The 19904-nt window shown below is 46.0% G+C and overlaps 3 protein-coding genes across 7 annotated transcripts; 1 reads left to right on the forward strand and 2 right to left on the reverse strand.

Annotated features, from left to right (window-relative positions):
* Window positions 1-1499: 1499 nt before the first annotated feature.
* On the reverse strand, window positions 1500-13949 carry Not1 (CCR4-NOT transcription complex subunit 1). 3 transcript variants are annotated; one of them, XM_032435762.2, is made up of 10 exons: window positions 13014-13949; window positions 11520-11723; window positions 10901-11464; window positions 10370-10829; window positions 8498-9808; window positions 7601-8386; window positions 4702-7292; window positions 3463-4634; window positions 3041-3400; window positions 1500-2009 (listed from the first exon to the last, which is right to left on the reverse strand). In XM_032435762.2, the coding sequence occupies exons 1-10, from the start codon at window positions 13116-13118 to the stop codon at window positions 1901-1903; spliced, it is 7662 nt and encodes a 2553-aa protein (XP_032291653.1). In that variant the 5' UTR covers window positions 13119-13949; the 3' UTR covers window positions 1500-1900. The 3 variants fall into 3 exon arrangements, with proteins under 3 accessions (XP_032291653.1, XP_015023900.1, XP_032291655.1); XM_015168414.3 differs by having other exon boundaries at window positions 7601-8365; window positions 13014-13948; XM_032435764.2 differs by lacking the exon at window positions 13014-13949 and adding an exon at window positions 11842-11996.
* Window positions 13950-14095: 146 nt separating this feature from the next.
* Nt5c (5' nucleotidase C) lies at window positions 14096-17154 on the forward strand. 2 transcript variants are annotated; one of them, XM_002059787.4, is made up of 7 exons: window positions 14096-14532; window positions 14637-15040; window positions 15104-15399; window positions 15464-15650; window positions 16326-16466; window positions 16536-16687; window positions 16750-17154. In XM_002059787.4, exons 1-7 carry the CDS (start codon window positions 14301-14303, stop codon window positions 16952-16954), a joined length of 1617 nt encoding a protein of 538 aa, XP_002059823.1. In that variant the 5' UTR covers window positions 14096-14300; the 3' UTR covers window positions 16955-17154. The 2 variants fall into 2 exon arrangements, with proteins under 2 accessions (XP_002059823.1, XP_032291661.1); XM_032435770.2 differs by having other exon boundaries at window positions 14344-14483.
* Window positions 16807-19735, reverse strand: Smyd4-1 (SET and MYND domain containing, class 4, member 1). 2 transcript variants are annotated; one of them, XM_070209865.1, is made up of 6 exons: window positions 19647-19735; window positions 18953-19514; window positions 17864-18890; window positions 17490-17793; window positions 17116-17376; window positions 16807-17060 (listed from the first exon to the last, which is right to left on the reverse strand). In XM_070209865.1, the coding sequence occupies exons 2-6, from the start codon at window positions 19258-19260 to the stop codon at window positions 17050-17052; spliced, it is 1911 nt and encodes a 636-aa protein (XP_070065966.1). In that variant the 5' UTR covers window positions 19261-19514; window positions 19647-19735; the 3' UTR covers window positions 16807-17049. The 2 variants fall into 2 exon arrangements, with proteins under 2 accessions (XP_070065966.1, XP_032291656.1); XM_032435765.2 differs by having other exon boundaries at window positions 18953-19734.
* Between the last annotated feature and the right edge of the window lie 169 nt (window positions 19736-19904).

Here is a 19904-nt window from a genome sequence, read left to right on the forward strand (position 1 = left end):
AAACGCGGCATATTTAAAATTTTGCCATTTATACATATATTTTATATTTTTCCACTTAATGCATAATGTTACTTAGATCGATTGTAATGAATTATATAATATATATAAATATATATAAATATATATTTAATATATATATATATATATATATATATATATTATATTTTTGCTGTTGTTTGAACGCATGTACATAAGAATCGGAAATCGTTTTAATAATAATTGTTAACGCCCTTTTTTAACTGCAATTTGTTTAAAATTAGTTGTTCATGTTATTGTTGCTGTTATTGTTGTTGTTGCAACTGCATAATTCAATTAGTCTATAAATGAGTGTGTGAGTGTGTGTGTGTGTGTGTGTGTGTGTGCCCCGCCTTGGCCTAGTTTGCCTATTTATTGTACACAATTGCCCTCTTCAATTCAAAATACAATTAATTTATGTGCATATTTGTTTATATAAACTAAAGTTCTTTGTTGTTGCGCTCTTCTTGTTGTTCTTGTTGTTGTTGCAGCGCTTGTTTTTAAACATTTAATTAACTTTAAAATAGTCTAAAATTAAAATCATTTCAATTGCAAAACATATATTCGGGTCTCTGATCTGAACAAGGCATGGATTTCAATGTGTATGTCTCTGATATATATAAATATATATTGTATTTGTTTATAAAAACATATTTAAGTGAAGATCGTGAAGCGCGTTTGAAACAGTTTAAAATTATGCATTAAACAAAAGCTTAGTTTGAACAAAAATTAAACGTTATCTAAAACAAAAAAAAAACATTCGTTTATGCTTTAATCTTCAATTAACTTGACTTGAATTGGCTTTACAATATATATATATTTTTTTTCTGCTCCTGCATTATTTATATATAAATACACACAATAAATGAATAGTAATTACATGAATATATATATATGCCATATCTTTATATATCTCTTTATATATATATAGATATAGATTTATATGTGCTCGTTGTTGCTGCTATGTCTTTTTGTTATATATACTTTTTTTTTAATTTTATTATTTTATTATTGTTGCTGTTCCTTGTCAATAGCAACAACAACTACATATTTACATCGCATTTGTTAGTTTTTGTGTATTTTCGAGTACATTTTGCAATTTTTTTTTCTCATTTTGTTTTTCTTCTTTCCTTTTTTTTCATTCGATTCACTTTCTCCTGGCAGGGGAACAGGAGGAGGGAGTGGGGGGAGGGGGGCGTGGGGTTTTATTTGAACCTGAGCCCAGGGCATAAAACCACAGGTAAATACATGAATTTTTCCATTTATAATTATAATACAACTGAATTAAAATTTTTGTTTAACATTTGCGGGCATTTTAAAATGTTGCTCATTTCGATTATCATATATATATATATATCTCAACACAATAATTACTACTTAAATACAGCTCGAATTTATCATATATATCGTATTGTAACAGCTCCTCTTCCTCTTTCTCGGTTCGGGCCAGTTGCCTGGCTGGGCGACGACTGGCTTTTGTTTGATTTGTTTTTTTTTTTTTGTTTTTTTTCTTTTCGTTTTTTATCATTTTTTTTTTCGATTTTCTTTTTGTTTTTTTTTTTAGTTTTTTTGTTTTTTTTTTTTTAGTTTTTGTTGCTCTGCGTTTTTGTAATTTCATTGTTTCATATTTTGCTTAAAACGATTTACTAAAAACTAAACACATCTCGTTAGTATATATATATATATAATTGATTTTATGGTGGCCGCGGTGGCTACGGCTACGGCTGCTGCTGCTATTTCCTCTTACTGCTGCTGCTGTTGCTGCTGCTGCTGCTCCCTTCTCTTCCTCCTACTGCTGCTTCTTCCTCTTACTGCTGCTGCTGTCTACGTTTCATTGGGGCACAAAATTTATGTCCAGGCTGAAGCGTCGGACCGTTGCGTTTACTCAGTTAATGTTGACCACCTCCTGGCTATCGGCTCCATCGACGGCCATGTTCAGCTGCTGGGTAACATTCGACTTGGCCAGGCAGGAGCGGGCGACCGATTCGAATAGCCTGAAAAATACGTAAGAGAACGGTTTGAAACGAGTTATCAATCAACAAAACTTGCTCAACTCTCAACAAAATTTACTCTTTATATTTGCAAATTTAAATACTGTATTAATAATATATTTTCGATTGGCAAACGTTACATAGGATACAAGTGGGACGGGATGGGTGTGTTACGAGGGCGTGGCACATGCAAAATATATATATACAGATTACAGTTCGATAATCATTGAAAAACTTATTTAACTGTTGCTCTATTATTAGGCTGCACTCTGAATGCTGTTCAAATGCTCAAATCGATTAAATACAATCAGACATTCACCAAAATATCTGAAAGCAAAACGAACGATGAAATCATAAATAAACACGCATTCAGGTGTTAAGGCAATTGTGCGTGCGCTACATACTACGACTGGAAGATATATGGAACTATATGGGAAGTGCAACAAGTGCATGGTTATACATGATATATATGCATATGCATAAGGGCTGCAAACCCAAATGAATTCCAAGTAAGGACCCTTGGTCTCACTCTCTACACAATTTACTCAGCTGTGGATAGGAAAGATGTTCTTATAGATTCACGTATGCAGATGACAAGGCTGTGATGACCAGGTCGATCCTAGTCTCCTAATAGACACTGTCACAGAACCCGTGGATTGCAGCAAGATTCCGGCTCAACAAAATCAAGATTCTAAGAAGCATATGGAATGCTTTTGGGTATATGCGTAGTAGGAACATCGAGAGAGACCTAAGAGCTTCCAAGGCAGGAGACGTAAGCTATTAACATGCCAAACGATACTTTGGGTGCGTTACCATCCAGCCCAAACCGCTATCAAGGCAGAAGTAGATGCCCCATGAGATTAGATTTCTACTGGGTCAGAGCTTTGCTTCGGTTTAAGATGCGGCTGCTTTGTAGTAATCAGTAACTGGGAATTACGTGCTCGAACCGGTTCGGTTTGATACGAATCCGGTTTGCAGCCTTGATGTATATACATATATTTACATTTAAAGATTGATTATCTGGGCTCACTTACTTGGTTATCTCGGGTGCACAGTGCACGAAATCATGTTCCCAGAACTTGTAAATGGGATTCTTGATCAGCTCAATGAATGTGATCAGCAGGCCCCACGGATGCGGACGATTAACAATCAAGCGCTCGAGCAGGACGCGTGTAATCTGCTCCTGTATGGCCTCTGAATTGGCCTCGGCGAACAGATGCAATACCGCACAGCTGAAATAGTGGGTGTGACTGTTCGGATAGCGCAGCTGATTGGCAATGGCATTGAGGAACAGATAACGTCCCTCGGTATCCAGATCCACAGCCAAGTTTTGGAAGATGTCCATGTGGGCGCTGTGCGCAATGTTCGACGTGTTGGGCACAAAGTTCTTGTTTCTGGAGGGAGAGAGAGAAAGTCAAACCAACTGGAATGTGAATTGTACACGAGCTGATCTCACCTGATCAATGCAATGGCCTGGGTGCCCACATACATGACCAGAGCATTCATGAGCGTCATGTTGTAGCGCGTGCCCGGCTCTGTGGTCACCTGCAGATGGCCGCGCAGCTCCGACAGGAATGTGACGGGGGCGCGCGCCTTCAAGTACGAGTCGAGGTCCTTCTTGAAATTGGGCGGCTGTATGTTCATGATATAGCTGCTGCACACCTTGGGCGCATTGCTGCTGTCCGATAGCATGTCCACCTTTAGATTGGGCGTAAACGGATCGGGCAGCCGCATATTGCGCGGAAACGCCGACAATATAATGTTGCGCATCTGAACGCAATTCGGCGGTATTGTGTCGCAGAAGCCGAAATGATAATCGCACAGAAACTCGGGGAAATCGTGCAGGAGCACGAGCAGGACGCGCAGTGTGCCCTTGTATAGGAGGCCGACGGGTTTGCCCAATTCGGTGTTGCGCAAGAATGGAGCGAGATATTTGAAGAGATCCTGCAACAGCTGGGCGTATAGGGGCCAGCCTTTCTGGCCGGGTATCTGGACCAGAATGCGGCCAAGGAAGACGCGATGAGAGATTAGCTCCAGCCAGGCAAAACAGAAACCGGGCGCCACGCTCGGATTGAGCAGATGATATGTGTAGGCAAAGGCCGACACGATGCTGTGCATCAACGATTCCAATGTACTGTCGGCGGAGCACAGCTCCATGAAGAGCATCATGAAGAAGCGATGGTAGCCGACCTGTTGGAATCCAACGCCGCGCAACTCATGATCCTTGAGCAGTGTGCCCAGCACAATGCCCAGCACCTTGTTGAGCAGATTGATCTTGGTCGTCGGATTGCCCGCCTCGCCCGAATGACGCACCAGCATGGCAATCAGATGGACAAACGCATCGATCCATTGGAATATCTTGTTCTTGGCCTGGTTAATGGGCAGGCTCGGGTCGGCGAACATGCGATAGACGACATCCGTGCAGATTTGCGTGGCCTGACGGAAAAAGCGCGTTATCAAATCATCCGTCTTCAGTATGCCGTATGTGTTCATCTTCTGGACAAAGGCGCCAAAATTGCGGGCATCGCGTGTCGTTAGCTGATTCTGCTGTGTGTAGAGCGCGACCCAATCCTTGAGCAGGAACTCGGTCTTCTCCTGCAGGCCAGGCGGATCATCCGTGTCGCATGACTGTAAAGCGAATAAAAATAACCAATTAAATAAAGCACAAACTTAACTTCAATTAACCCGATCTTACCCTGACATGATGCATGCCGGAGTGTATGTAATGAGATGCGCCGGCCAGATAGCGTTCACCCGGATTGAAGGAGCCGTAATCGCTGGTATTCAGATTGCCAGACCAGAGCGTCTCGATGGCATTGACAATGCACTCGGGATAGCGATGACGCTGCTGGGTGAGCCGGCCGAGCAGCTCGACGGTGGCCATAAACTCATTGTCGGAGACAATGTTAATGGCCCGATCCTCCATGATGAGGCGCTCGAGAAGCGCAATGCCAAAGGAGACGGCCACATAATTGTTGCCATTATCCATGCAGTCGCGCAGCATGCCATCGAACTGATTCAGATTGACGAAATGCGATGTGATGAGAGCGCGTGCAGCCTCCACATTGTAGCGCACCTCCTCGCGTATATCAAAGAAGCATTTGGTCACCGCCCGTTCGGTGTTGGGTGCACCGAAGCTGTTGTGCAGCAGGCTAAGTATGCGCAAGTGTATGTCCCGGTAGAGTTTCATTTGTTCCATGTGATCCTGCACGTTGATCAGACCCTCTGTCAGGCCCTCGACGGCACGGGTCAGCAAATTGAACGCCGACTCCTGATCGCGCAGGCGACGCGTCGCCATCAGAGCGTTTAGCAGCATGTGCATCTTGCTGGCCTGCAGCTGAAGGGTGGGCACATTGATGGCGGTGTTCATGAACGCTTCCATTTTGTTGGCCACCTCGGCATAGACCATGCTGCTCTCATCGTTGGCAAACACATTCGGCGGCTGTATATCCTGCGGCTTGGGCACAAACAGTGCGATGTCCCGGTCGCTCATCTGCTGGAAGCCGGGAATGCTGCGCGCAAACTCCGAATAGACGGCGTAAAGTGTTGGCGGCGCTGGGCCCACCTTGAGACGCACTGGCTCCGGCAGGCGCTCCTGCTGATAGCTCAAGATTTGTGCATCGACAAATCGGCTGCCCTCTTCGCGTGCGATTTTCCTCGTCTCAAAGTCCGTCGACAAACGTCGATCGATCTCGAGCGCCGACTTCTCAGCGGATGTCTTCTGTATGAACGCACAAACGAGCTCCACATTCTCATTGGCCAGCTGCATTGAGGCGGCCTGCATATCGGCCATGCTCTGCACGCCCGTCAGCGCAGCCATGAAGGCCTTGTGCAGATTCTGGCTAATAGCCCGGGCGATCTCATCCTTGCCGGTTATCATGGCCATGCCGGCGGCCAGATTGCGCACCATCTGATGGGCGGCGGTGCGCATGCGATTCTCGTCCGCATCCAATGCGAAATCCTTGCGTATAATCTGTTCGGTGGTGGCGCACGCAATGCGTATGCTACGATCTACAACCGGCTGCAGCCAGTCGGTAATTGTGCGCTCAATGGCATTCACCACAATGTGCTTGATGCCCGGATTGGCGTGCAGGAAGGGTATATTCGGTGGCAACACCAGCTGCTGGGCAATCAACTGGAAATTGTTCACATTCACCTCGACATAGGAGTAACGCGGCTCCGGCGGCGGCAGCACAACCTGGCTGGGATCTGTGGGCAAGTTGGGCGATGAAACGGAACCGGGTGCATTCGAGTTGTTGTTGTTGTTCATCAGCATCGCCTGCGGATCTACCTCAGCTGACGGTGGCTGCGGCTGTGCTGGTTGTTGTTGCTGCTGCTGCGCCTGTTGTTGTTGTTGTTGTTGTTGCTGCTGTTGCGCCTGTTGTTGTTGCTGCTGCGCCTGTTGCTGTTGCTGCTGTTGATGTTGCTGCTGCTGCTGGGGCGGCGGCTCGACCACCTTGGGCTTTGGCTGTGACATTTGCTGTTCGATGAGCAGCGCCCGTGTTGGATCCTTCAGGTAGATGACAGGTTTGAGCTTCTCCAGTTCCAGATTGAGCGTCTTGCAGAGCACCTCGATTTCGAACTTAAGGTTCAGCTTGAGATCGGGTTCCTGATGCAGCTCGCCGAGCACATACATAATGCCCATGGTCCAGGGATTGGGAGATTTGAAAATGCGCGATTTAGCGGATGATTCCAATATTTTGGCCACAAATGGCACCACAAACAACAGCTCCTGCTGGCCCTTGTGATAGGCCTCGGCCAGCAGCGACTTCAGGTCAAGATCCAGCTGTAAAATGGGCCGATTGCGACCCAGCGTCATCATGCCCAGCCAATGGCCGAGATTCTTGAGCAGGCTGCGATCCGAGAAATTGATGACACCCTTATCGGAGCGCAGCAGAACCTTAATGTTGCGCAGCGTCTCCTTGGTCACATACCGATTGATCTCCACGTTCTTGAGCGCATCCAGAAAATTGTAGTAGAGCGTATGAAAGTTAAACTCCATCGAGGCGCGCTTCAGCACAAGATATTGCGCCAGCCAGGGCCAATACTCTTTGGTCATGATCTCTTTGATCTCCTCGCATTTTTGCGGTATATTCAACTGGCTGAGATTGTTGAATATGAACGCCGTCTTGTCCTGCACCGGCTCCGGGGGCACCGTCACCTTCTCCTCCTGCTTGGCCACGAGCAGTGTATCAATGTTGGTCGCATTTGCAATCGATTTCATACGCGTGGCATGCGACACTACAACGGGCTGCTTCTGTACATTCGGAGCAGCTGCCATATTGCCTGCAAGAGGATTGACAATTAGTTTTAAATGAAAATTTTTTAAAGAATCGTGCAAATACGTGAATCAAAACTTTGGCAAACGCCTCGGCCATGTTAGAGCGTTTTCAATTCTCTGTTCCGTCATAAATTATAAATTTATAATTTGGCTTTTAGAATTAATTCAGACACAGCCAGCAGGATGCTCGGACTAAGGCGGCCAGCCTCTAAGAGGCTAGCCTAGGCTACTAAGAAAAACTTTGATCGACCTGCCAAGCTTTGTTCACATATATGGATTGGATCTTGGGAGGACAGCATCATGGTTAACTTACCGGGCATTGAGTTGGCGCGGTACAGCGGCTCCGTGGCGCCCTGGGCAATGGCCGAGGTTGGTATGGTGTTGCTTAGGCCGATCAGTTTCTGTGGCGGCGGCTCCTGACCATGCATGCCGAACTCCACGTACTGGATGAGATGCTGCGGAAAGTCGCTGAAATGCGGTATGGAGCGTATGTGCTCGCAGTATTTGTTGTAGGTGTGCAGGCGTGTCTTGAAGCGATCGAGTGCCGTCACGCCAAAATAGTAGAGCTTGGAGCCCTCCGGTTTGCGCAGTGCGTCGAGAACGCAGCGCAGCGAGAGCCCGAGTGCCACGAATGTGGGCACCAGATTGCGATCAATGATGCCGCCAAAGAGCTGAGCGGTTATTTGCAGCTCCTTCTCCGGATAGTGGGAGAAGAAGCGATACTCCTCGAACAGGTTGCGCAGCATGCAAAGGAAGACCTCCTGTTCGCGCCGGTGGCTGGACTCCTTGAAGCGCTGCAGTATGTCGAGCACCTCGTCAATGGACAGTGTCGGATTCGGCTGATGATTATAGATGCGCTGAAAGTATGAGTTCGCCTCATCCTCGACCTCCTTGGAAACGGGCATCTGTAGATCGGCCATGACCGGATTATTGGGATTCGGTGGCGTTGGCGTTGGTTGCGGTCCAGCTGGCAGCATACGGCCCAGATTGCCCACATTTGGCGGCGGCGGCGCTGGGATTTGTATTGGAATGGGCGGATAGGGGTTGGCGCCGGGATTCATGAGGCGCGACGGAGATGCTGGAGTAGAAACCAAGTTATCTGTAGCCGTTCATAAAGACAGGCAAAAATAGAATACACAAACAACAAAAGCAAATAGGCACAGCCCACTGCAGATTCTCGCTCAGATTCGTTTCCCCTTTAGATACTTACTCAGCATGTTGCCAAAGTTGAAAGCTCCATTGGGACCGCCCAGATTGAGGCCCGCCAGATTGTTGGACATGTTGGTCAGCGGATCCATGCCGCCGCCCGGTCCAAACATTTGCTGTGCATTCAGATTGCCCGAGAAGGGTTGCTGTGGCTGCGGCGGTGGCGGCACCGAGCCGGGCACAATGCCGCCGCCTGGCAAATCCATGCCGCGATGTCCACGCAAAATACTTGGCGGCGGCGGCACCAGGCCCTGCGGACCGCCAGCCTGTTGCTGTTGTTGCTGCTGCTGCTGTTGTTGTTGTTGTTGTTGCTGCTGCTGCTGCTGCTGTGCGGCGCGCGCCTTGCTAGCCATTATGGCCACATTGCTGGCCATTTGCATAATCATTTCGGCCGTCTCCGGCTGTATGCAAGTATTGATGCAAGCTTGAAGGCAGTTAATCATTGTGGTCACGGTTTCGGGCAACAGTTGCGCCTGCTTGGGCGGCAGCTGATCCTCGGGCAGTTTCGAGTTGGTCACCTGCGGACAGCGGCGTTGCAGCACCTTGATCATGGCCTGTATGAAGATCTCGCCATGGTCGCGTATCTTGTCGCTCAGCCATTTCTCCAGCTTCAAGTACTCGCGGCGCGATGCCAGACAGGCCAAATCGATGATAAACAGATGCGAGCGAGCATTGAGCAGCGAGGAGAGCGCCTTCAGATCCTGTGCAACATCGAGAATGCGCGACAATTTGCCCTGATCGAATTCGTTGCCGCGCAAATACCACTCAGACATGGCGTTCATGATGCTCGGCCGCAGTTGAAAATTGGTGGAGCTCCAGGCGCTGGCCAATATCACATTCGAATTGGGATGATTGCCCAGAAACGTGGGTATTAGCTGATTGAACAGATCCTGGCGCAATGGTGTCAACGGCGGATTTATGTGCAGCAGAGCCAGAAACAGCACATCGGGACAATTTTGTGCCGGAAATTTGAATAGCTCGTGCACCTGACTAAAGTAGCCCTTGTCCGCAATAGAGAGCAACACCTCAACCAGATGCAGCGATTTCCATGCAGCTATCTCCTTATTCTCAGCATCGGGCGGCGTTTTCAGCACATCCAACGCCGGCTGACTGAACACGTAGTCGGCAAAGGAGAACAGATCCGGATTCTTCAGCATGGTCGTTATCAGCGACAATTGACCCTCGGTGTTAGCCCAATGGCGGTAAATGCATTCCGGTTGCGGAAACAGATTCGATTGCGTGGCCAATCTTAGGATGGTTAGCAGCAGATCCAAGCCGATGCGATCCTTCAGCACAAACTCGGGATGATCGAGCTCTGTAATATGTTTCGAAATTTTGAAGATATATACATGTACATATATATATATATATATATATCAGTTATATGTATAAATGGTCTGATTTGAAGAACTAATGTACAAAACAAAAATGTATTACAATTTCATTAAAAAATTTCATTAAGCCAGGACGAAAAAACTAATATTAATTTCAAACAATTACACATGACGCAAATATCAAATAACTAAAGATAGTAAAAAAAAATCGATGGCCGAAATTCGATTTGAGATGAAATGTGACGGAAATCATAATAAAAAGTGTTGAAAGTTTACGCCTGCGAACATATTGAAGCTAGGGCTAGGGCAAATTGATGTACTTCATCGAATTTGAGCTGTCTTTTACATAGTTTTGCATAACAGATTGAAATACTTTTTAACCATTTTGAATGAATGAAATGATTAAGATGAGCCGTTTTGGGTTCTATGTGATGACTATAACAAGCATTACAGACTATTCTGCTTGGAGTCTTCTCTTCCTCTAATAAAGTCATCTATTCTCAACTATTTAGCAATTAGATAGTCTTGCTTGTGGCACTTACCCATGCAGACCTCCTTCCAGTTGAGCTGCGGCACCAGCTCCTTGAGCGCCTGTACAAACACATCCGGCTTCCATGTTTGTGTTGCGTCTGTTGTATCCTTTTTGTCCTTCTTCTCGCTGGCAGCGCTGCTGGTTTCGCTGCTGCCATCGTTGTTGTTGTTGCTGCTAGAATTCTGTTGTGCGGTTTGTGAAGCGTTGGAGCTGCTGCTGCCAGCAGCCTGTTGTCCCTGTCCGGGCCAGAAATTCGCCGGTGTCGGTAGATTTACATTGCAATCGAGCAGCGACGAGTGCCGGCGGCACATGAGTCCAACAATTTTGGCAACATCTTTGGGCTGCAGTTCTCGGGAGCCGCCAGCGCCGCAACACAAATGATTTTTGCAATCTTCAACGCTCGATGTAAATTCATAACCGATTTCAAGGATTAAATTAATCCAAGATGTGTCCATAATATTATTTTTGCCCTGCAATATGTGTGAGAGTCGATTGTAAAATTGTTTGTAAAAAAGAGGCGGCAGATAAATTGTGCACACACCTGATTTGTAAATATTATCTCGCATAAATGGTCATAGATATCCTCAATGCCAACTTCATTCAGATTATCTGCATTTGAGCTGCTCCAGCTGCTGGTGTTCGTCGTGTTCGTGTTCGTCGTTTCCTCCTCTGCATCAGTTGGTTCGTTCGATTTGGCTGCCGTCGCCGTCGTCGTCGTCGCCGTCGTTGGGCTACGGTACAAAAGCGGGGCTAGAACCAATGGCACCGCCTCACGCGGAAACTCCTCGCGCAGCTTATTCAAAAACTGTGCCTCCAGCTGCGGGCTCACGTACTCACTCAGGCAGCACAACAAATACTGCAACAGATCAAAGGAGATCTCGTGCAGACCACTCGCAGCTGCAGTTGCGGCAGCTGAATTTTGGCCCAGATATGAATCGAGCAGATCGGGCAGCGAGCCGCGCAGATTCTCACGTGCGCTCTGGCGTAGCTCCGGATGGGAGCTGTGGGTCACCGCTAGCGCAAAGATGCACTCGCAAAGTTTGTTAATGCCAGTTAGCTTGGCCACCTGTCCAACGAGATCGGCAAGTGCTAATGGCTTCAGACTCTGTGGAAAACATGGAATAGTTATTGTTGCTGTGTTTGGATTTGTTTGGACGCACCTTATGCTTGGCAAAATGCTGGTCGAAGGCGAGGCATATGTTGGTCACAAACGAGGAGCACTGCAGTTGCCGCTGCAAGTGCGCGCCGAGAAGCTTCGCCTGCAGCTGCGCGGTGACGTTCGGTGCCGGATCGTTCAAGTTAAGTACCGTGAACAGATATCGCAGACAGCTACGATCCGCTTCGAGGCCGTAATCTTGGATAAACTGCAAACGAGGTCACAATGGACAACAAAAAAGAAATGGAAAGAGAGAGCCAGAGATGGAGAGAGAGAGAGAGAGCAGAAGTTGAAGGCGATTAATACAGAGTCGCTCAGACGATTACCTGAGCATGTTGCCTTGCCCGGGCAGCAGAAGTTAGAGATCGATAACACATGAGCAATTCATCAAAAGCGGTCACACAATTAACTGAATAATAATTGATGCAACTATTTATAATTATCTTCTTTTTCTTCGATTTTCATTGCACACTTTGAAATTTTGACAAGTCACAAAGAGAAATGTGAAGCGTAGCTAGCTCCACAACGATCACTAAATATCTGAATAAAAACCCCCCAAAAAACTACAACTAAATCCGAAAAGCCTTATTTTTTTTTTTTTGTATTTTTTTTTTTAAGGCTCTCTCATCACACACTGCAAAAACAGAAACTCAAATGTGAAACTCAATCGAGTATACGCAGAAGCGAGACAACAACAGCTGTGGCCGCGCAGCTGCTCCACAACAAAATGCAAAACGGCAAAAAAAAAAAAAATGACATACAGAGTACTCCTCGCTCAACTTGGGAATTTTAGGCCTACACACACACACACACACACCGCAAGGGGTGAGCATGAAGGTAAGAGGGCTATATGTATGCTCATGTATTGGTGTTGGTAGTCAAATGAAAATTTTATATGCGCATTTAATATGAAAGTAATATCGCAAAATATGCAACTCCTTACCGATATCCAAAATTATTGCACACTTATTTGCAAATTATTGTGCACACAATATAAAATGCAAAAAGGCAGACTGTAAAGTCCGTACACTGAACTTCAAGGGCTGGCGGCAGCGCAGCTGGCAGAAAACTTTGTACGCTCTTTTTAAGTTTTTTTTTTTTTGCACAATTTTACTAGAGATATTACACTAGGTGGCACGCAACAGCGGCGTGCAATGCTTATTGTTTGTAATTAGGCTAGTTTTATACATTCTAAATAACTAGCAACTTAACAAGAAAGGCAATTTTTTACAAGAAACTCGCGCAAGGCAGAGAAATTTTCTGCTTTTACACAAACTGTAATGGCGTCGGCGAAAATGCATGTGCGAGCGAAATGGCAATATAGCCGCTGTGCTATTAAGTTGGCAGCACTGTGTGTGTTGGCTTATGCCGATATGTGCAAAATTTGTCAACACTCATTGTAGTTTCATTGCTATTGGAATTGCTGATATTCTGTTGTTGTTGTTGTTATTATTATTTGGTTATGTATTTTAAAAACAAGGTTAAATGTGAAACATACCTGCTTTATTTGCTCGCTGCTCTCATTAAAATTTCGCTTGTTCACGTGTTTGACCAAATTACGAATCTGCGTTAGCGGCGTCTTCAATTGGTTCTCTACGTTCATAATTCTACGTATCAAATTAGTTGGTTCTGTGTTCGGTGAGCTTTTTCTTTTCGTTTCTTTTTTATTATTATTGTTTTTTTTTTTTTTTTTTTTTTTTGGTTACTCTACGTTTCGCTGTTTCTAACGACTGTGCGCTTCTGGTGGGTGGTGTTGGTGTTGATAACGCCGAAATTTGTCGCAAATACTTTTCATACGTATATTATGTACCTTCACATACGCATTTACCAATACGTTTAAATTGTCTTTGTATTGGTATTTGTGCTTGACGTATTTGTTGCTTCTTCTTCAGACGTAAACGCAAATTGTGATGCGTTTTTTCGCTTTTAATATTGCGCCGCAAATATCAATATATTTAGTATATCACGTTCTTTTAAATATGTTTAAAATAAATGTTTTCCTATTTCATGGCACTTGGCTGAGGCCCCCCTTCGTAGGGGCCAGCAGCAGCTCTACATTGCTCGCATCTATTTTGACAATTTAGACAACAACAAAATTGCACAAGTCATCGAAGAGCTGTTGCTGCTATTTGGGTAACTTTTATTCCGTCCAAATTTTGCCAGCACACACGTAATGGAAATGAATGAATCGCACGTACGTACACACACGCACACACATGCACTGGGCACAAAGAAATTGACTTTGATTCGTTAATGCAGCTAGTTTTACCCACGGTTTTGTCGCTTGAAAAAACACTGAAAATTTCCTGTGTACTGCCCAAGTTGGTTAATTAATGTCGAAATTTAAATTGTTTTTCTTTTTACGCTTAATTTGGATTAATTTAATCGCTATTCGATCGCTTTCATTTTGTTCGTGTCTGTTCCACAATTAGAGATGGACAGGAAACATCGCTGCCATGCTGCTATCGATATGGCACAGGCACGAGATAACCGCAGTGTTGCACAACTTTGCACACGAGCAAACAGCTGTTGCATATATTAATTAACGATCAATTAAGTTTAATTATTAAATGTAAACTTCAATTTTATTTCAAGTGGAGCATGCTGTTTGCAAGAATTAAGCTGCCGCTGCGCGTTAAAACCGCTCTGCACACCCTAGCAACACACTTCAATTTACCATCATGCAGTCTGCTCGTGTTGAGCCCGCTCGCACAGCCTGCGAGTGTACATAACACCGACCACTTTATGCAGCCCACACAACAGTTAAATCAAGCAATCAAGTTAAATGTGTGCAGCGCGTAGACCAATTGTCGATGCTATATTTAAACATAATGTGCTGTTGGGCCAAGTCACGTGCAGCACAGCCAGGCGCAGGCCACGCTATCTGAACACCAGCAGCCATGATACCGGAGCAGCCGTTACGTCCCGCCACGCTCTTATCAAATCCAAATTGGGGGGCCGAAAAACTGTGAGTGATTTCCAAGAGCTCTACGAAGCAACAAAAAAGAAATTTCAATGTAAGCCTTACGATTATCAGGCACTCCATTTAGACTCCACGATTAGTCTATTTAAATTCCAAGAAGATCATTAAAAAGCTCTCTCTGTGATCTTCATATTTTAGCCAAAAAGCTGCCCGTTGATGTGCATCCAGACGCTGTGTTTGCGTGCAATGAGCTCGACCTCAGCGAGGTGCAGGTGTATGGCTTCGACTATGACTATACACTCGCCTGCTACAAGCCCATATTGGAGGACTTGCTGTACAATTTGGCACGTGAAATGCTGGTCAAGCGTTTTAGATATCCGGACGACATTCTAGATCTGGAATATGAGCCGAATTTTGCTGTGCGTGGCCTGCACTACGATGTGGAGAAGGGTCTGCTCGTCAAGCTGGACTCGTTTCTGCAGCTACAGCTCGGCTCCGTCTACCGTGGACGCACCAAGGTGGACGCCGAGGAGGTCCTGAAGCTCTATCACAATCGTTTGCTGCCCATCGCCTACGTGGAGGGACCCAACAATAGCTATAGGGTGGGTATTTCATTGACTCAAGCAAAGTTGGTTTATAATCTCTCGATTTCTGTTGCCGCACAGCATAATACGAACTCGAAAATGGTGCAATTGGCGGATCTGTTCTCAGTGCCCGAAATGTGCCTGCTGTGCAATGTTATCGAATATTTTGAACGCAATCGCATCGATTACCATCCGGAGATTGTGTTCCATGACACGCGCACCGCGATGGGCTCCTGTCATCCCATAATGCATGCCACCGTCATGAAGAACACGGAAAAGTACATCGAACGCAATTCAAGACTTGTCCAATATTTTCAGAAGCTTCAGCAGGCTGGCAAGAATCTCTTTTTGGTGACCAACAGTCCCTTTTCGTTCGTGTAAGTGGCGGATCCAAGAAACATCATGTGGCTAGTCCGAATATAATATTGTTTTTTCCAATAGCAATTGCGGCATGTCCTATCTGGTGGGCGCCAATTGGCGAGATTTCTTCGATGTGGTCATTGTGCAGGCGCGGAAACCAAAATTCTTTACGGATGAATCACGGCCCATACGGCTGTACGATGAGAAAACTAGTTCGCATCTATGGGATCGCGTGTTTAAGCTGGAAAAAGGCAAAATCTATTACGAGGTAGCACAATTTCCGTGTATTTGCACAGCTGTAAAACACTTAACACAGCTGTAAAATCAATTGTTAGCAATGTAAATAATACATTAGGCAGTCGCCAGTTAATTGTTTAGCCAGAATTAGTATGATAATTAGTTTTTTTTTTATAAATATTTCTTACAGTTAGCCGCAACACACATCTGCAAGTCTTATCGAGGCGTATTACTTTTTATTATTTAAATTAAATATTAATAAAAAATACATTAGTAATAATAATTAATACATTAGGCGATCGCAAGTCTAATTATAATAGCATATAGATCTATATGGTTAGAAAAGTCAAATGATTAGTTTTTGGATGGATAACTCTTCTAGTTATCGAAGCGTATTACTTTATATTATTAATTAAGATAATAAGAAATAATGTATTAGTCATACATCATAATATATTAGTCATAAGCCTATGCATTAGCAATGATTATATAGCCAGAATCAGTCAAATGATTAGTTTTTGTGTGGATAACTCTCAGTTATCGAAGCGTATTACTTTATATTATTAATTTAGATAATAAGAAATAATGCATGAGTCATACATCATAATATATTAGTCATAAGCCTATGCATTAGTAATGATTATATAGCCAGTATCAGTAGCGAAGCGCATTACCTAATATTATATAAATTTCCCATTATTCGCAGGGCTCGGTGCGGCAGCTGCAGGAGCTGAAAGGCTGGCGCGGTCATTCGGTGCTCTACTTTGGCGATCATCCCTACAGCGATCTGGCAGATGTGACCCTAAAGCACAGCTGGCGCACGGGCGCCATCATCAGCGAGCTGGCCGTGCGTATTTATTTTTGAAATCATATTCAAATTGTGTACTCTATAAATCAATTCTCAATGTAATTGCAGCATGAGATCAAGACATTGAATCGCGTGGACTTTAAGATGAGCGCCAATTGGTTGCAGATGCTCACACAGCTGATTGAGGACACGCAGGATGAGGAGAGCGAGGCTGCGCAGGTCTGCCTGCGTGACTGGATGGAGGAGCGTGATCAATTGCGGTGGGTTTGCAGCTAAGATATAATCTAAATAGATATTATAACATATATATTTTGCATTGCAGCAACAAGACAAAGAACGTGTTCAACGAACAGTTCGGCAGCGTTTTTCGCACGTATCACAATCCCACGTACTTCTCGCGGCGTCTGTTCCGATTCGCAGACATCTACACCAGCGACATAACGAATTTGCTCAAGTTTTCGACGGCGCACACGTTCTATCCGCGACGCGGCGTCATGCCGCACGAATATGCCTCACACTTTATCTAAATCAAGGGGCATTCGATTTAAATCAGCTCTCTCGAACGTAGTCTTAGTCTTAGTTGATGCCAGAAACAAAGTGCCAGTGTTTATTGTTGTTGTTTTTAGCTTGAATCTAGAGAATTTATAATTATAAATTGTTAGCAAGTGAATTTATTATTGTCACTTGCAATGCGGCTCAATAAAATCGTTGTAATAGTTGACAAATATCCGTCGCGTTTCGCCGGCCAGATAATCGAGCTTGGCCCGCATCTTGGCCAGCCTCTGCTTGCTGCACTTGTATTTGCCCCAGGCAATCAGATCGAACAGGCAGCCCATTATGGGTATGTACTCAACCGCGTTGCTGCCAATCTGCGCCTCAGTTCCCGCCAGCACGTATTCCATAATGCGCCCCAAATGGCCAAATTCTGTGTCCTCGAACGGATGTCCGGCTGTCGGGAAAGCGAGAGGATTATAATAAATCACAAACTCTCGCAAGGTAGCAAGGGCGATACGACGACCTGGATAACCAGGAGAGTCCACATGCTGCTTGTGTTCCACTCACCTGCTTTGGCTGTTAGGCAGGCCAGGATTAGCTTTTTGGCCAAGCATTGCCTGAGACTATGATAGTCGAGCAGCCAATTTCTGAGATAATCGAGCACTTTGTACGCCTCGTGACGCGCATTCGGTTTATCACAGCATGCGCATAACACTAGAAATTCCTCATGCCAGCTGAAATCTTGGGGCGCCTGACATACTGTGCAGCAAATTTGTGGCGGTTCGGGCTCCTGCCACCAGCTGAGCTCCGCCAGCTGGGCAGGCACAAAGATCTGCTCGCAGTGTTGGCAGCGATAGCGATGAAAAGCAAACTTCGAGAGTAGGGAAAACAAATGAGATGAGATGCCAAAAATAGAGCGTAGCTGTGATAGGTTAACCCACGTAATCCTGATCAGGCTCGGCACGGACACACTTGCTGCAGCTACACTGAAAGTTGAAGGTCTGCTCCAGCTGCTCCTTGCGTTTGGCAAAGCTGGACATCTTGTAGTTCAAGGTGTAGCAATTGAAGATCTCCTCGCCGGGCTCAATGTTCCGCGCCGCATAGCTGCTCACCGAACGGCCATCGTACCAGCTGCGCAGGCTGGGCTCACAGGCATGATTGCACAGGCCATAGTACGGCAAATTGAGAGACTTGACAAGTGTTGTCCTGTCGAACTTGTGCAGGCAGCCCAAGCGCAGACGGAATGGTGCGCGCCAGAGCTGCGGCCGGAGCAGCACAAACTCATTGAAGCCCAGATCGCGGGGCAGAATGGCATCGCCCACATGGGCATTGTTCAGCAATTGATTGTTGGTGCGCGCTATCAGCGCGGCCAGCAGCAAATGCCAATCCTCGGCCGAGGCAGCTGTGCTGGCGAGCAGCTGATCATAGAAATTGGTGCACTTATACAGATAAACCTGCAATTGGTTGGCGGAGAGCACGCAATATATCAGCTTCGAGGCGTCCGCCTTGTCCAGATGATGCATCATGCACAGGGACTGCGTATGCTGCGGTGCAGTTGGCCAATGGTGCTCGGCGGAGGCGATGGATATCAGAGTTTGCCACAGTTCTGCCGCTGTCGAGCCGCCGTTGCGAAGCTGCGGCAGCCACTGCGGCATATAGGTGAGCACCAGGCGCAGAGCCAAATGAAAAGGTCCAATCGGGAGCAGCAAATCCCTGCGATACGCCTCACACTCGTAGCCGTGGATGGTCGCGTGCAGCTGGCGACAGCGGCGCGAACAGTAGACCACGCGCTGATGGCACCGCGTACAGGGTATGGGGGCGCACAGCAGACTCGCAGCGCACTGCTGGCAAATCAGACGACCCTGGGTCGGTACAAAGCATTCGGCCTGTTCCGTGAATACAATCTCGCCCTCCTTAATACGCTGCGAGGCAATCATGTAGCGTCCCCTGCCGCCTGCGTCCGTTGAGCTGCAATTTGGCATAAGGTTAGTGGGTTAATGGGATTAATGGCACAAAAATCCAAAATTTACATTTCAGTATTGTTTCGCTTCACTTCGTCCAGCTTCGCTTCCTTCACTTCCTCCGCTTGCGGATTGCTTTGCAGCAGTTGCAGCTCCTGCTGCAGCTGCTCCAATTGCTGGGTAAAGCTGGCATTTAGCTCCAGCTGCTCCAGGCAGGCTACGTGCTCGCCCAGCTTCTGGGCATCGCCCAGCTTCCAGGCACAATAGGCCTGCCGCATGATCAGCTTATGCTGCATATTCTTGGGATACCCAAACTCCAGGGCACACTCGCAATCATCATAGGCCTGCTCGTAATAGCCAAAGTCCTGCAGTGCCATGGCGCGATTGGCGAAGCCCAAGCACAGCTCCTCGTAGGCATTCTCCGCCTCGAGAATAGCCTGCGTATAGAGGCGACTGGCACTGAGCAGACACTCCGTCAAGTCGTTGCCACTTTTTTTGGACTTAGTTTTGTAGACCTGGTTGCCCTGCTCCCGCAGCGAGCGCGAGTGCTTGGCGCGACTGGCTACATTGGTGGGCTCGTCCAGATCCTGCAGCACGAATTCGGTCAGTTCCTTAAAACGTCGAAGTTTCGCTGCAGGCATTGTGTGCCAAACTTTGATTATTTCCAGTTCGTTTTTGTAAGGTTCATTAAATGCAAATAACTCATATTGTTCAACGAAAACTTTTGCCAAAGCAAACATAATTCTAATTTTTTGGATATTACGTTACTGTTTAAGAGGAATATTGGCCTGTTCGTGGAAGACAGGTCGCCAATGTCCGAAACTAAGTTTCTTCACTTTTTTATATTGCGAGGCTGGAGATGTAAGCTCGCTGTATCGATAAGTATCGATATCGATATATCGATTGAGGCTATATTAAACAGTCCCAAGAGCTGCAGCGGCTGCTGGAGATGCTGTCTGTCATTATTTTATGTTCTCTTAAGCATTAAGCAAACTCTCGGCAAAACGCCTCTGTCCACAGA

The sequence above is a fragment of the Drosophila virilis genome, chromosome 5 (genome assembly GCF_030788295.1).
Source record: "Drosophila virilis strain 15010-1051.87 chromosome 5, Dvir_AGI_RSII-ME, whole genome shotgun sequence".
In the NCBI taxonomy this organism is placed as follows: domain Eukaryota; kingdom Metazoa; phylum Arthropoda; class Insecta; order Diptera; family Drosophilidae; genus Drosophila; species Drosophila virilis.